This window comes from Panthera uncia, chromosome F1 (assembly GCF_023721935.1).
Source record: "Panthera uncia isolate 11264 chromosome F1, Puncia_PCG_1.0, whole genome shotgun sequence".
In the NCBI taxonomy this organism is placed as follows: domain Eukaryota; kingdom Metazoa; phylum Chordata; class Mammalia; order Carnivora; family Felidae; genus Panthera; species Panthera uncia.
Window position 1 is genome coordinate 56175343 of NC_064813.1, and position 13548 is coordinate 56188890.

Below are 13548 nucleotides of genomic sequence, written 5' to 3' on the forward strand. Positions count from 1 at the left end.
CGTTTTATGATAGTACAACATATGTGTTGTTATAATACAGTCTCTTTTAAGCTTTAGTTAAAATTTTATCCTGATTTTAAGCTTCTCCTTTTTATTATATTCTTCTCATTAGAAAAAGTAATGGTTTTTAATCCCAGAAACTTAACTCTTTTGACCCAACAGATTTGGTTCCAAATCACTTTGTGGTAAGTGGTTTTCTTCCACAGTAGCAATTACCTTTGAGAGAATTTTTCAGTTTAAAATTGTCATTAATAATTTTTAGTAAATACTCAGATTTTCCACTGGCTTAGGATTACCTTAAGTTTTCTTAAAGCATATCCCATATATGCTAACAATTACAGTTATATCTCTAATTTTTTTTTCAGTAAAATTGTTTGAAGTTATTGAAACGGAGAAGACCCTCTATTTAGTCATGGAGTATGCGAGTGGGGGTAAGGATGGGGGGGTGGAAAAGTTATCTTTGATGAGACATACAGAACTATCAACACCCAAAGGTTTATTATAACACTTATGTGTTCACTGTTACTAATGAATCGGCAGTTTTATTTAAAATGCTTTTAAGTGGTATATCTTAAGGAAAATTCAGTGTTTGCTCTCAAGACCTATTGATCCTACATTTAAAAGTTGGATTTTTGGCTTACATAAAATTGCCTAAAGACATTTTTCAAAACCCTAAATTTACATTGTTGTGAATGTTTTGATTCTCTTCTCTACATATTATAGTATGTCATAATATTGTGATTAGAAGCACTTGGCTATAAGGAAATTTCACATTCACAGTGTATCTGATAAAGTTTATAGTAAAAATGTGTTCTGGGCCAGAGGTTGGTCACATATGACAGAGTCTCAATATACATGGATTTTCAAGATAATCCATAAAATGTCTCGATTTAAACAAGTATCGATTTATACATGTTATAAGTTAGAGGACTGAGTTGACAGAGAAATACAGATGCATGTGTCGAATGTAATGGATACTTTGACTACATAGTGTCGAAAATGGGAAGGATTCAAACACTGGTATATAACAAAAGCAGCTTCATCTTCCACACTTGCCCTCAAAGGAGACAGATGTTGGCTCAAAGGTACTGTTGTGACTTTGAGGCACAGAACTTTCTTAGAAACACATTTAAAAATTTCTGAAGCTAAATCATCGAACCAGTAAAACAGAATGCTTGAAGGTGTTAAGCAATTGAAAAAGAGGAGAGCAGCTGAAATTATGTAAACCACTGTGGCTAATTAACTTTTTTGCTAATCAGTAGAAAAACTTAGGGTTGAATTTAGTGTTGATCCTTTTAGCTAATGTGTAGATTTGTATGTAAGAATAAAGAGGATTTATTCTAGTCTGTTATACCTAAACTATGTATTTTTGTACTGTTTCTTAGATTTCTAAAAATGTTTACTATAAATATTACATCTATTTTAATAGCTTTTTCAGTTTTTAATGCAAACTGAAAGTTTCAGTAGGTTTGGTTTTTTGCAAAGCCTTTTCTCATCCTGAAAGTATTTTAATGTAGGTTTTTTGACTTAACGTGAAAACCTATGTCATTAAGGCTTATTATTATAGGATTTTTAAAAATATTAATACAGCCATGCAAATTTGTATGAGATGTAGGTCTGTAATAAAATTAGTGAATGTATGGATACCACATAATGGATTATTTCTCTTTCTATCCTTTAGTTAGATTTTATAGAACAATTTGTCAGCGTGGGAACCCTGGGTGTTATTTTTAGTTCACTTAGACTCTTTTTTTTCCCCCGTTTGGTGATCTAAAGTGTAGAGAAAGGGGCTGGATAAGCTTTGATATCGGTGAAATCGGTGGACACTTCTGTTTTCGTGAAGGGGCACCACCGCCAGGCTGTGTTAATATTAACATGTATGCTGTTTAACGATAAACGGGAAGTGCAGTCAGCTCTGTATTGGCGCTGATGAAGGAGAGCAGTGGCTGGAGGAACGGAGAGCGCGTGGGATCCTCACCGCTCTCCTTCAGCAGCACAGTGAGGAAGGGCCGTGGGGTACAGTGTGCAGAGGTGTGTACCGGAGTTCAGCCCATACCAGGTGCTCTCTCATTCAGTTCTGATTTCTAGTGGTAGGTTTTCGCCGGGTCTTGCCCGTTAGTGACCCTCTAACAAAACCGTCATGGTTCTGTGGTGCTAAACCTGGGATCATTTTCTTGCCTTTTTAATCTATAACTGGCAAGGTAACTTTTATAATCAACACTTAATATTTTTCCTCTGAAATTTCTAGATATTTTAGGATGGAATCTGTCATGAGAAAAAGAGTTGAGTCAGACAGCTGCTTCTTTGTCAGGGGTATTTAGATCAGTTTTGATTCTGGTTCACTAATGGAGCAGAAGATTTTCTGTGATTAGGTAGGCAGGGAACTCCTTTATGATTCTGAACCACATTTAATCCCAAAGAACCTATTAAAAGTATGTGTTCGGCTGCTCTGGAATGGTGTGTTTTATTTCTTCTTTCGTTCACGCAAACATTATTTATTAGACGTTTGTTATGTACCACATGTTATTCTAGCTGCTGGGAACACATGGGTGAGCAAACACAAAGTCCCTGCCCTCAAGAAGATTACATTCTTTGGGGGAAGCAAATCATAAACAAGCAATGTATAGTTAGTGAAGGACTAAGTCTTGTAAACATCTGGGCTATGGATGTCCTAGGCAGAACTTAAGAGCAGTCCATATTTTTGAATTCTCGCATATGTCTTTCCCAGCCTAAACTCACATATCTGGAATTAACTACTGTGATGGGTCAACTAGAGCATCCACTCACGTCTATTTTCATCATCGCATTCAGTCATTTAAGTATGCCTGGTATCATATGTTGTCTGACGCTGTAGGTGTATTAGTTTCATCTGACATACATCATTACATATTTGGTTTTTAATGTCTTATTGATATCCTAGGATTGATCTTGCAAAAATACACACACACACACACACACATACACACACACACACATACCATTTACTGTATACTGAGATACAAATGTATAATTTATTGAGTGCTTACTGTATGCCAGTCACTGTGCTAATAAGCACATGCATTATTTCATTTAATCCTTATAACAGCCATGTGAGATAGGCAGTAAATAGAAGCAGGATCTTAATAAAGTTGAGAAATCTTCCTCATGTCTCCCAGTAGCTACTTAGGGCTAAACAGTGATTCATAACAAAATTGGTCTGATTCTAAAGCCTGAGTTTTTAACCACTCTGCCGTATTTACAAGAATGCCTTAAGCCATCTTAGGAGTTTTAAATAGACATGTATATCTATCTGGTGTAAATTATAAGGACATTAAAAGTAAATTTCTCCCTTATACTGAGATATTTTATTTTTAATATTGTAACTAAATAGTAATTTAGGGGTTTTTTTTTACAAGTATTAACTAGAGAAAAATGAAAAAAAACTTATATACATGTAAAGTAATGGGTCTAATAGGAAATTTCCACAGTTTCTCATTTGAATTATTTCAACAAGTATGTATTGTCTACCCACTTTGTGTTCTGTCCTGGGGATAGGGCAGATATGACGTTGAAGTTGGTTCAGAGTAATAGGAGACACACACCGGATGATTTAATTCTGCATAAGTAGTTAAGAACCAAAGTAGATGAAATGAGTATAGTGAGACTAGCATAATCAGAGTGTAGGAAGGAAAAGCACGAAATCAGTGGGAATGGAAGCAGTCAGAAGGAATTTGACCAAGACTCCATGACAAGTAGAATTTAAAAGAGAGAGATCCAGCGTAACATGACTTTTGTTACTTTGTTTGACACGTACCCCCAAATACAACGCCAGGTATAATTTTTGATTGCTCATGCTGTGGCTTCCCTTTATTTGAATGCACAATAAAGAGTTGACTGTATTTTTATGTAATACTTGAAATCAGAAAGCAGTTTTCTCAGTTATGTTTTCATGACTTATTTTTTAAAAGAGTTTTGCTAAATCATAAGCTGCTTACAGACACTCAATTCTGTGTGTAATTTTTCCCTCTTTTTTCTATTCGTGTAGTAGTTTGTGATTTACGTAAAACTGTCAGAAAATTGTGGGTCAAAAGCTGCTCTAAAAACAAGGCAAGAACTTAACATTGCTTGTACTGTTAATTGGAGATTTGTGTATATTTTATTGCTTTACCTTTCTGATTCAGGTGAAGTATTTGATTACTTAGTTGCCCATGGAAGAATGAAAGAAAAAGAGGCCCGTGCAAAATTTAGGCAGGTATGGAAAGTAGTTTTTAACTTTGTTGTTAAAACTTTGTTTTAGTGTTGTACAACGCACAGTATCACAAACTGGACTTCAGAGTACATGGTATTTTAAAGAGGAAAAGTCCTGCTATCTTATACTTTTTAAAGAATGGGAAACTGAAAAAGAAGTTTGTTCTTCCTGAATTCAAATTTAAAATAGTTGCGTATGGTTATTTTTAGATGGTGATAAATAGTGAAATGTCTTATAGGTAAGACAATTCATTGATAGTTCTGGAAATATAGACTAAACTAAGAAAAGAAATATTTAATCCTTTATCCAATAATTATCAAGTATTATTAGCTTAATGTATGAAGTATATATGCATTGTGCTTAAAGACATTATTCTCTTTTCTTTTGTCATTAAAGATGTCTTGGTATTAGAACTCATGTTTTTGTAGATTTACAAACCGTGGTCAATTTTGTTTAGTTAAGTAGGCAAGAAGCCTTACAAATGTGGGAGAAGAATATGGTAAGATGTTTATATTTCCAGTTCAAATTGAATATGACTTTTTATAGAAAATATAAGAGAAAGTAATTTAAGTTCATCTAGGGTATTTACTTCTAATTTTTAGGAATGAAGTGATTAAAATTAACATACTTTATAAATGATGATGGAAATGACAATTAATGAATTATAAATTGTTCATAAAATTTATGGAAGTAAAATTTCATCAGGCAACTTGCTGTGTCCCAAACTTTACCTTAGTGAATTTAAAATAGTTCAGTTAAAACTAGCTCAGTACTTCTGCATGGATACCCATTCTCCAGTTAAAAGTTTGGGATCCACTGAATACCTATACAGAGGCCTCCTCTAAGAGATGTTACACGTATGTTAACATATAAACAATTTGAAGAAGTTAAAAGTTCTGGAGGAGAGAGAGAGAGAAAAAAAAAAACTGTTTCACCTGTTTTTGACATAGTATTCTCCAAATTGATCATGAAGTGAGTTTGTGTTATAAAACTCTGTTGTTGCTATCCCACAGAGTCATTACTTTTTGGAGCATAATATGTGAAATGCTTTATATCAAAGATAGGTATGGCCCTTTTATTCAGGATGGATTCCTACAAACATTCATCCTAAAATGTCTGAAATCTAAAGACAACTGATAATGAGGACGCAACATGAAAGAATTGGACATACCATTCAGGGCTCTCTTGTCCTGGGCCAGAGGCTCACCTTAAGTAAAGCTCTAGTCATCACTTTAAAAGCCATTGTTCTCTCAGTATCAGTCATGAAGTTATAGTTAGTGGCCAATCAGCAAGAAAATTACAGTTGACATTAAATGTTTCCGCTGGGATCTTGCTGTATATTTTATAGACTGCTGCTACTCACTCTTGTTCCTTTTAGTCAGCTGGCTGTATTTATTTACTGAAATCATACTGTGTGGACAAAACTGTGTCGGGTAGTCTGTGAAATTAGAGAAGGTGACAGTGCCTGCTATTATAAAGAACTTGCCCATCTTTACTGATGGGTTGGAACAGGGTAGAAGGCTGGAACGTAGATAGTGTCATAAAATCCACATAATTACTCATTGGCTCATTTTAAAAATAGAGTCTGAATTATTTTTTGAAATCAGTTTCATATTCTTCATGTTGCTATTTAAAATGTAATGCAATAGGAAATATTTCCTTTATAATTATTTATTATACATATTAAATGTATTTACTATTTATATGTCTTCCTTCCGAATTAAAAAGGTAACTCATGTTTTTTAAAATGAGGGATACACTTACACACAGTTTTGTAGTCATTTTGACAAAAGGTTATATGTTATATTTGTTTTTCAGTTTCCTTTCGAGGTGCATATTTTTCTTTATAAATTTAGTTAAAACAAAGAATAAATGTACATTTATTTTTATTTGCTCTGTATCATGAAATTACTTTAAAGTTTTTAACAGTTTAGGAATGTACTATATTAGCAAGTATTTACATATCTATGTCCTTGACTCTGCTGTTAGAATCATCCAGAGACAATTTAAGAGAACTTTAGCAGTCATTGACCATACAGTGCTCCTCTATTCCTAAAGTTTTGAGGGCCTACAAGAAAATCATAGTATTGATTCCGCTCTTCCAATAACAGTAAACTTAAAACTTGGGAGTTCCTGACTCACTTACAAGTTAATTGCAAAGCAACGCAACATTTGCACCTCATAGCAAAACACTGACATGTCTGGTTTTTAGCGTCAGTTCAGGCCTGATTGTAAATCGTGTTTTCAAGATCCAAAAAAGAACAATCACAAGGAAGTCCCTACATCCTACTTAAGGAGGTACAGAATGTTTTGGGATGGAAGGATCTGGCCATAGAATAATGCAGTAAAATTTAGGCTTGTGAATGGGGGATTCTTGCAGTGAGTCAGACAGAAGGCAGAACGTCTCTTTCATGGCAGAAATTGCACCTGCTAGGTAAGTTTCATAATACTATAAGCCACCATATTTAACTGATAGAAGTCAGAGGTCATAGAGTTTGGGGAGAATGAAATGCTTAATACAGAGCATTCTCTTTAATTATCTTTCCATTCTTAAGACTTTAAGGCTCAGGAGATTTTTATTGCAGAAATGCCTTTAGAACCGCTTTCATAGAGATCATTCTGTCTAATGTGAAATGCATGTTTGATAGCCGAATCATTATCTATAACATGCCTTCTTCACTGTTACTAAGACAGAGTGTCTTGAAAACCAGTATTATCAGCAAATTTCTGTCATCCGTGATACAAAAATAGCCTTATAATATATTCATTAAGATGTATTAATACTGGGTGCCTGGGAGGCGCCTAGGTGGCTCAGTCGGTTAAAGTCTCCGACTTCAGCTCAGGTCGTGGTCTCATGGTTTGTGAGTTCGAGCCCTGCATCAGTCTCTCTGCTATCAGCACAGAACCTGCTTTGGATCCTCTGTCTCCCCCTCTCTCTCTGCATCTCTCTTTCTCTCAAAAATAAATATTTTCTAAAAGGTGTATCGATATTTACATATAAGTGTATCTCTTGCCTAATAAATGTGTTTTAATGAAAATTGGATATTAGAAATTTAAAGCATATTTAAGAAAATTAATACTTACAACTATTCATTGCAAGATCCTGCTGTATTTTAGGGATTTACACTTCAAATTGATCATACTCGTTCACAATTGCTCTGCCTAAAAACATTTAGTGGTTCTGTGGTACCTGTGTAGTTTGGAATTTGGAGGTTTTTACCAACCTGTCAACATTTACTGCCACTATTACCATTTTCCCACCTACTTTTCAAATACATTGTGTTGTCTCAACATCAGTACATTTCACCAGCTTGCCCCTACCTCCCCATCACCAAATCTCATCCTGAAATACTTAGTACTGTCATTCAAGGATGGCTTAGATCAAATATCACCTACTCCGGGCAGCATTTCTAACTGAAATTGTTCTTTATGTAATATGATTCCCCTCACTTCTTTGTACCTCTGCTTCTATGACTCTGCCTTGTATTATGGTTGCTCATAGACATGTAAGATATGTACATATTTTCTTCTAATCAGACTTTCAGCTCCTTAAGGGCAGGGTCCATGTCGTGTTCATTCTGTGTTCCCCTAGCAGCCAGCACATTTTCTTGCACGTAGCAGGTACTCAGTAAACTGTTGAATCAGAAATGAATTTAATCGAATTACATATTGCTCATTGTGTGTTGATTTTGTTTTGAATTCATGTTTCTGTCTGAACCATTTTAATATACATTAGAATAGTTTTATAGTACTGAACTATCAATCTCACTTCTACTTTGAACGTTTTTTAACCCATATTTCTATTAGCGTGGTCATACTTCACATCATCTTTAGACTTTTAAAAATCTCATTTCTATCTCCACTTGTAAATGCCTTACCAGTATTCAGCATTCATAGCGTGTTTCCATTTAACTGAATCCACAGAAGTGAATGTTCTGTGAATTAAAATGGCCGTCCTGTACATCAGAGGGGATTACATATACAAAACAGTTCTTAACTTGATTACTATCTGATTTTTGAATGTCTTTATTTTATGGAGTAAAATAACTATAATAGAATTGTTTATAACCTATTTCTCATTTGTATCTTTGGCTCTTACCATTGGGTTCCTCCTTGTTCAGTCTTTGTTCCCAAAGAACCCTGTGTAATGGTTAAAAATGATGATTGCATACAATATCTAGTTACAGGGGTAGAATAATCTGCCTGACCGACCTACTAACAGCTTTAAGATCAAATTTCATTTTTCCCCCTTTTTTTTGATACTTGGGTTTCGTTTTAAGGCCGAACAATTTTCCCATTTCTTTATATTTCTTTATGTATGAATAAGTACAGGACAATGCCAGATACCCCTTTGATTGGCCTCGCTTGAAAAAACATGCCTTGAACACATTTGATAATGATTCCTAAAATAGACTGATTCATGTGTGCCAAAGCTGTTATCCCAACATTAGAATAAGCCATTTGATCAGAACTACAAATTGCACACATTTGATCACGTCAGCAGAGAAATATAACAGCCCACAGAAATCTTCACGGACTCTGACAAAGAAATATTTTAGTGTCTTTTAGTGAGAGAATGCTGCGTGTCTGCACGGGGAAAAAAGTGACCTTTTCCATTTTAAGTGTAACATACGTAGTTTTCAGAGCTGAGAGAACAGGGAAATGGTGAAATATTACTTTGAAATCTAAGTTGGTAATTTATCTTAGTTGGAGGTGATCATTGAAGGAAAATTGCGGTGTTTTTACCATAAAATAATTACACATCTTTTATCCAAATATTTATTTTAGATTGTATCTGCTGTACAGTATTGCCATCAAAAGTGCATTGTTCACCGTGATCTTAAGGTAAGCCACTGATTCTATGACAAAAAGTCTAAATCGTTAACAGCTGCTTTGTAGTATGAGCGCCATCTTTTTGGTTGCTTAATTGTGCCGGGCTCTGTCCGAGGAAAGTGGTTCCTATTTGCCTCCTAGCAACTTCATGAAGGCAGTATTTCCACTGAGAAAATGAAGAAAATACGAAGGAGAAGTTATCTGGCATTAAAGGCTAGAGGATTTGATTCACCATTAGTGAGCTGGTTGTAATAGATCAGCGTGGAGCTTTGTCCCCATCTAAAAATGCCTGAGATCCCATTCCGCCAGAAGGAAGGTAGCGAGCACAGGACCAGGTTTATGTGACGTGCTGCCAGTGTCCACTCTCCACAGTAAAGCTCGAGGAACGGGAAGTCTTTAAGTGTTTTTGTGAACGTCCAACGCATGTGATGAGTGTAAACTAGCATATACTTCAGAACAAAAAGTTGTGACAGTCATGAAAGGTTTGTGTCCGTGAATGTGGGAGCACAGATATCTCTTCAAGGTACCCTTTCATTTCCTTTGGATACATACCCAGGAGAAGGACTGCTTTCAGAGTTCTGAGGAATCTCTGTCCTCTTTTCCATAATGGCTCCCCCAGTTTATGTTCCCACCAACGGTGTGCAGGGGTCCCTTGGCTCCACATTTTTGCCAACACACCTTATCTTTTATACTTTTGATGATAGCCACCCTAACAGGTGGAAAGTGTTATCTCATTGTGGTTGTGATTCACAATTCCCTGGAGGTTAGTGACGTTCCGTACCTTTTCAGATACCTGTTGCCCATTTGTATATCGTCTTTGGGAAAATGTCTGTTGAGGGACTTTTGTTCATTTTTTCATTGTGGTGTTTGGTTTTTTGCTACAGAGTTGTATGAGTTCCTTATATATTTTAGATATTAATCCTTTATTAGATGTAGGGTTTGCAAATATTTTCTCCCAGTCCATAGGATACCTTTTGTTGATCCTTTCCTTTGCTATGCAGAAGCTTTTCCATTTGAACGAAGTCTCATCTAGTTCTGCTTTGGCTGCCTGAGCTTTCAGTGTTCTATTCAAAAAGTTAATGATATTGTATTGAATACTGGGAAATTTGCTAAGAGAGTAGATTTCGGATGCTGTCATCACACATACAAAAATGGTAACTAAATGAGGAGGCGCTATGTTAATCAGCTTGGCTGTTGTAATCATTTCACTGTGTATATATATCAAATCATCGTGTTGCACGCCTTAAGTACATACACCGTTTTTATTTAAAAATATAAAATAATTTCAGGAGCGCCTGGTAGCTCAGTCAGTTAAGCGTCCCACTCCTGATTTCGGCTCAGGTCCTGATCTCACAGTTTCATGGGTTCGATCCCCATATCAGGCTCTGCACTGGCAGCGTGGAGCCTGCTTGGGATTCTCTCTCTCTCCCTCTCTCTCTCTCTGCCCCTTCCCCACTCGTTCTGTCTCTGTCTCTCTCAAATAAATAAAGAGAAATTTAAAAATATAAAATAATTTTTAAAAAGAAAGAAACGGTGTGGCCAAACAGGTGTCCTCTTTTTTTTTTTTTTTTTTTTTAATGGAAGTAGAAGGTCCTGGGGCTAAAATATTTGTCTTTTTTCCCCCCTTTTTCTCTCTTCTTCCAAACTGAACTTTCATTGTACCTTACCTAGGAGTCTGTTTTTCTTTTTTACATTTTTTTCCCAGGTTGTCTGTCAGCTACTAGCCCTGGTTCATATTATACTTAAAAATACTGTCTTGGAGTGCCTGGGTGGCTCAGTCGGTTGAGTGTCCGACTTCGGCTCAGGTCATGATCTCGCAGTCCGTGGGTTCAAGCCCCACGTAGGGCTCTGTGCTGACTGCTCAGAGCCTGGAGCCTGTTTCAGATTCTGTGTCTCCCTCTCTCTCTGACCCTCCCCTGGTCATGCTCTGTCTCTCTCTGTCTCAAAAATAAATAAACATTAAAAAAAAAAATTAAAAAAAAAAATACTGTCTTAAGCAGTTGTCAAGAGTCTAATCCCATATTCTGGCCCCATTTTTCTGAGGTTGCAGATCTTCTACTGCTCCCAAATTTTCCTTCTCCATTTCCTCCCACAGCTATTTTAGGGAGAAATCACTTCCACAAAGAAAGAGAAAGTAGAGGAGTGTTCCCCTGACTGTATGTTTGACGCCCAGCTTATCTCATTTCTTACATGGAAAGAAATCTGAGAAACTAAAATCATGTGCAGCACCCTGAGTTTCCCTGCAGTGTGGGGGATGGGCTCTCCCTCATGCTCCTGGAGCAGATCTCAGACCCCCTCCAGCTCTGCCCTTCCGACGCAGCCTGCGTACTTTCACATCCATCCAGACATCTTCACGGAGACCCAAAAAGCCCCACTTGCTCACGCATGGCCCCAGAAATTTACAGTGACCAGGCTTTTACATCAGAACATCACATGGTTTTGTCACACCGACCTGTAAATGTTGGGTTTTAATAGAAATGTCCCAAATGTATGTGCTGTTGCAATATTCATGTCATAAGTGGCGCCACATTATTGTCGTATTTTTGGGTGCTAAACATACCTCCCTTTTTTAGAATAGCTATCCCAAGCTAGCACACCTTTGAAAGGAAAAAGAAGGAAGGTGAGGGAGGGAAATGCTGCAAGGTGGACACAGTGCCTGGCTCTCCGGCGAGGCAGAGAAGTCTGCCTTTCATTTTAGCCAAATTGTACTCCCTTTGGTGACCTCATAAAACACATCTACAATGTAATAAATAATTTCCTTAGTCTATCAGTTATAAAAGAGTTTGAAACGAGACAGGTACAAAAAAAAGGTTTAAATGTGCCTTTTGTAAACACAGGCAATTCAGCTTGTGTTTACAAAAGGCACATTTAAACCTTTTTTTTTTTTTTTTTTTTTAATGATTCTGTTTTAGGATTTTGGAAAAACAGCATCTGAAAACACGAGGGTGGAAATCACTGCTTTCTACCAAAATATACCTCCAGAAGAGGAGAATCTAGTTTTAGAACAGCAAAAAGAAACTTAAACAAGATCTAGTGGAGGCTGTGTTGTATTGTTTTGTTTTACTAAAAGAACAGAACTTTGTTGAGGAAGCATTCTATCAGAGAAGACGAAAGATTTAATTCAATAGCACAGAACCCCCGACTGGCAGTTATTTTAGGTATACTCTTGAGCTTTGCATTAATCAATGATGGTCTATTAAAAATAGAGCACTTTTGAGTAAACTTGTTGGGTTTTTTTTTTTAATATTTATTTTTTAGAGAGAGACAGAGTGTAAGCAGGGGAGGGGCGGAGGGAGAGGGAGACACAGAATCCGAAGCAAGCTCCAGGCTCCGAGCTGTCAGCACAGAGCCCGACGCGGGGCTCGAACTCACAAACTGTGAGATCATGACCTGAGCCGAAGGCAGACACTGAACCGACTGAGTCACCCAGGCACCCCTAACCTTGTTGGTTTAAGCCCAAGAAGGGTTAGTGTTATGTCAACTTACATTTCTTGAAATAGGTCATATTAAGGTACGGTTCCAGGATGTTTCTTACAGTGAAGAAAAAAAATGGGTTTAAAGTAACTTGGAAGAAAAAGCGTTCTCAGTAACTTTTCTTAAACAGCTGCAGATACTTCTATAGACGAGAGCTTCACTTACATAGTGTTAACATTCAGTCTTACATGGATGCGATTCTGAACAGTTATACATTGAAACACCGTGCTGGGCTTCTCAATCTGATATTATGCATAAAAATGAGAAGGAAGAAATACATGTTTGAGATCTGAAACAGTTATAGTGAATATTTTATTTTGTGTAGGCATTTACATTGTCCTTTTTCTTTTTTTTTTTTTTTTTTATTTTAATTTTCCTCGCAGGCTGAAAATCTTCTCCTTGATGCTGATATGAATATTAAAATTGCTGACTTTGGTTTCAGTAATGAATTTACAGTCGGGAACAAATTAGACACATTTTGCGGAAGCCCACCCTACGCTGCCCCCGAGCTTTTCCAAGGAAAGAAGTACGACGGGCCTGAAGTGGATGTGTGGAGCCTCGGCGTCATTCTCTATACATTAGTCAGCGGCTCGTTGCCTTTTGACGGCCAGAATTTGAAGGTATCGGTGGAAGTCGGTACTAATGTTTTATCTCAGGCATGATCATTTCAGGAGCCAGTTAGGAGTACTTTCTTTGCCTTCTTAAGGAACTACGGGAGCGAGTCTTACGAGGAAAGTACCGTATTCCCTTCTATATGTCCACCGACTGTGAAAATCTTCTGAAGAAATTATTGGTGCTGAATCCAATAAAGAGAGGCAGCTTAGAAGTAAGTTATCGTTTGTACTCCGCGTTTAAAGTTTAACAATTAAAATATTCCAAGAGCATTCTAAATAATTTTTCCCCTGTGGCTTTTGTTGTGTTTTTTTGTTTGTTTGTTTTTGTGTTTTTTTGGTTTTTTGGCTTTTTGTTTCTTAGAAAATGGGCAAATCATGTAAATTCAGGGCTAGGGAAGG

General features: G+C 36.6%; 1 protein-coding gene across 2 annotated transcripts in view; it reads left to right on the top strand.

The window, feature by feature from the left end:
- MARK1 (microtubule affinity regulating kinase 1) overlaps nucleotides 1-13548 on the top strand; it is a 117141-nt gene that overhangs the window by 69005 nt on the left and 34588 nt on the right. For both annotated transcript variants that reach the window (XM_049634580.1, XM_049634579.1), the window contains exons 5-9: nucleotides 366-431; nucleotides 4161-4231; nucleotides 9017-9073; nucleotides 12919-13155; nucleotides 13242-13361. In XM_049634580.1, coding sequence (XP_049490537.1) covers nucleotides 366-431; nucleotides 4161-4231; nucleotides 9017-9073; nucleotides 12919-13155; nucleotides 13242-13361 — 551 coding nt within the window. The remainder of the gene's footprint in view (nucleotides 1-365; nucleotides 432-4160; nucleotides 4232-9016; nucleotides 9074-12918; nucleotides 13156-13241; nucleotides 13362-13548) is intronic.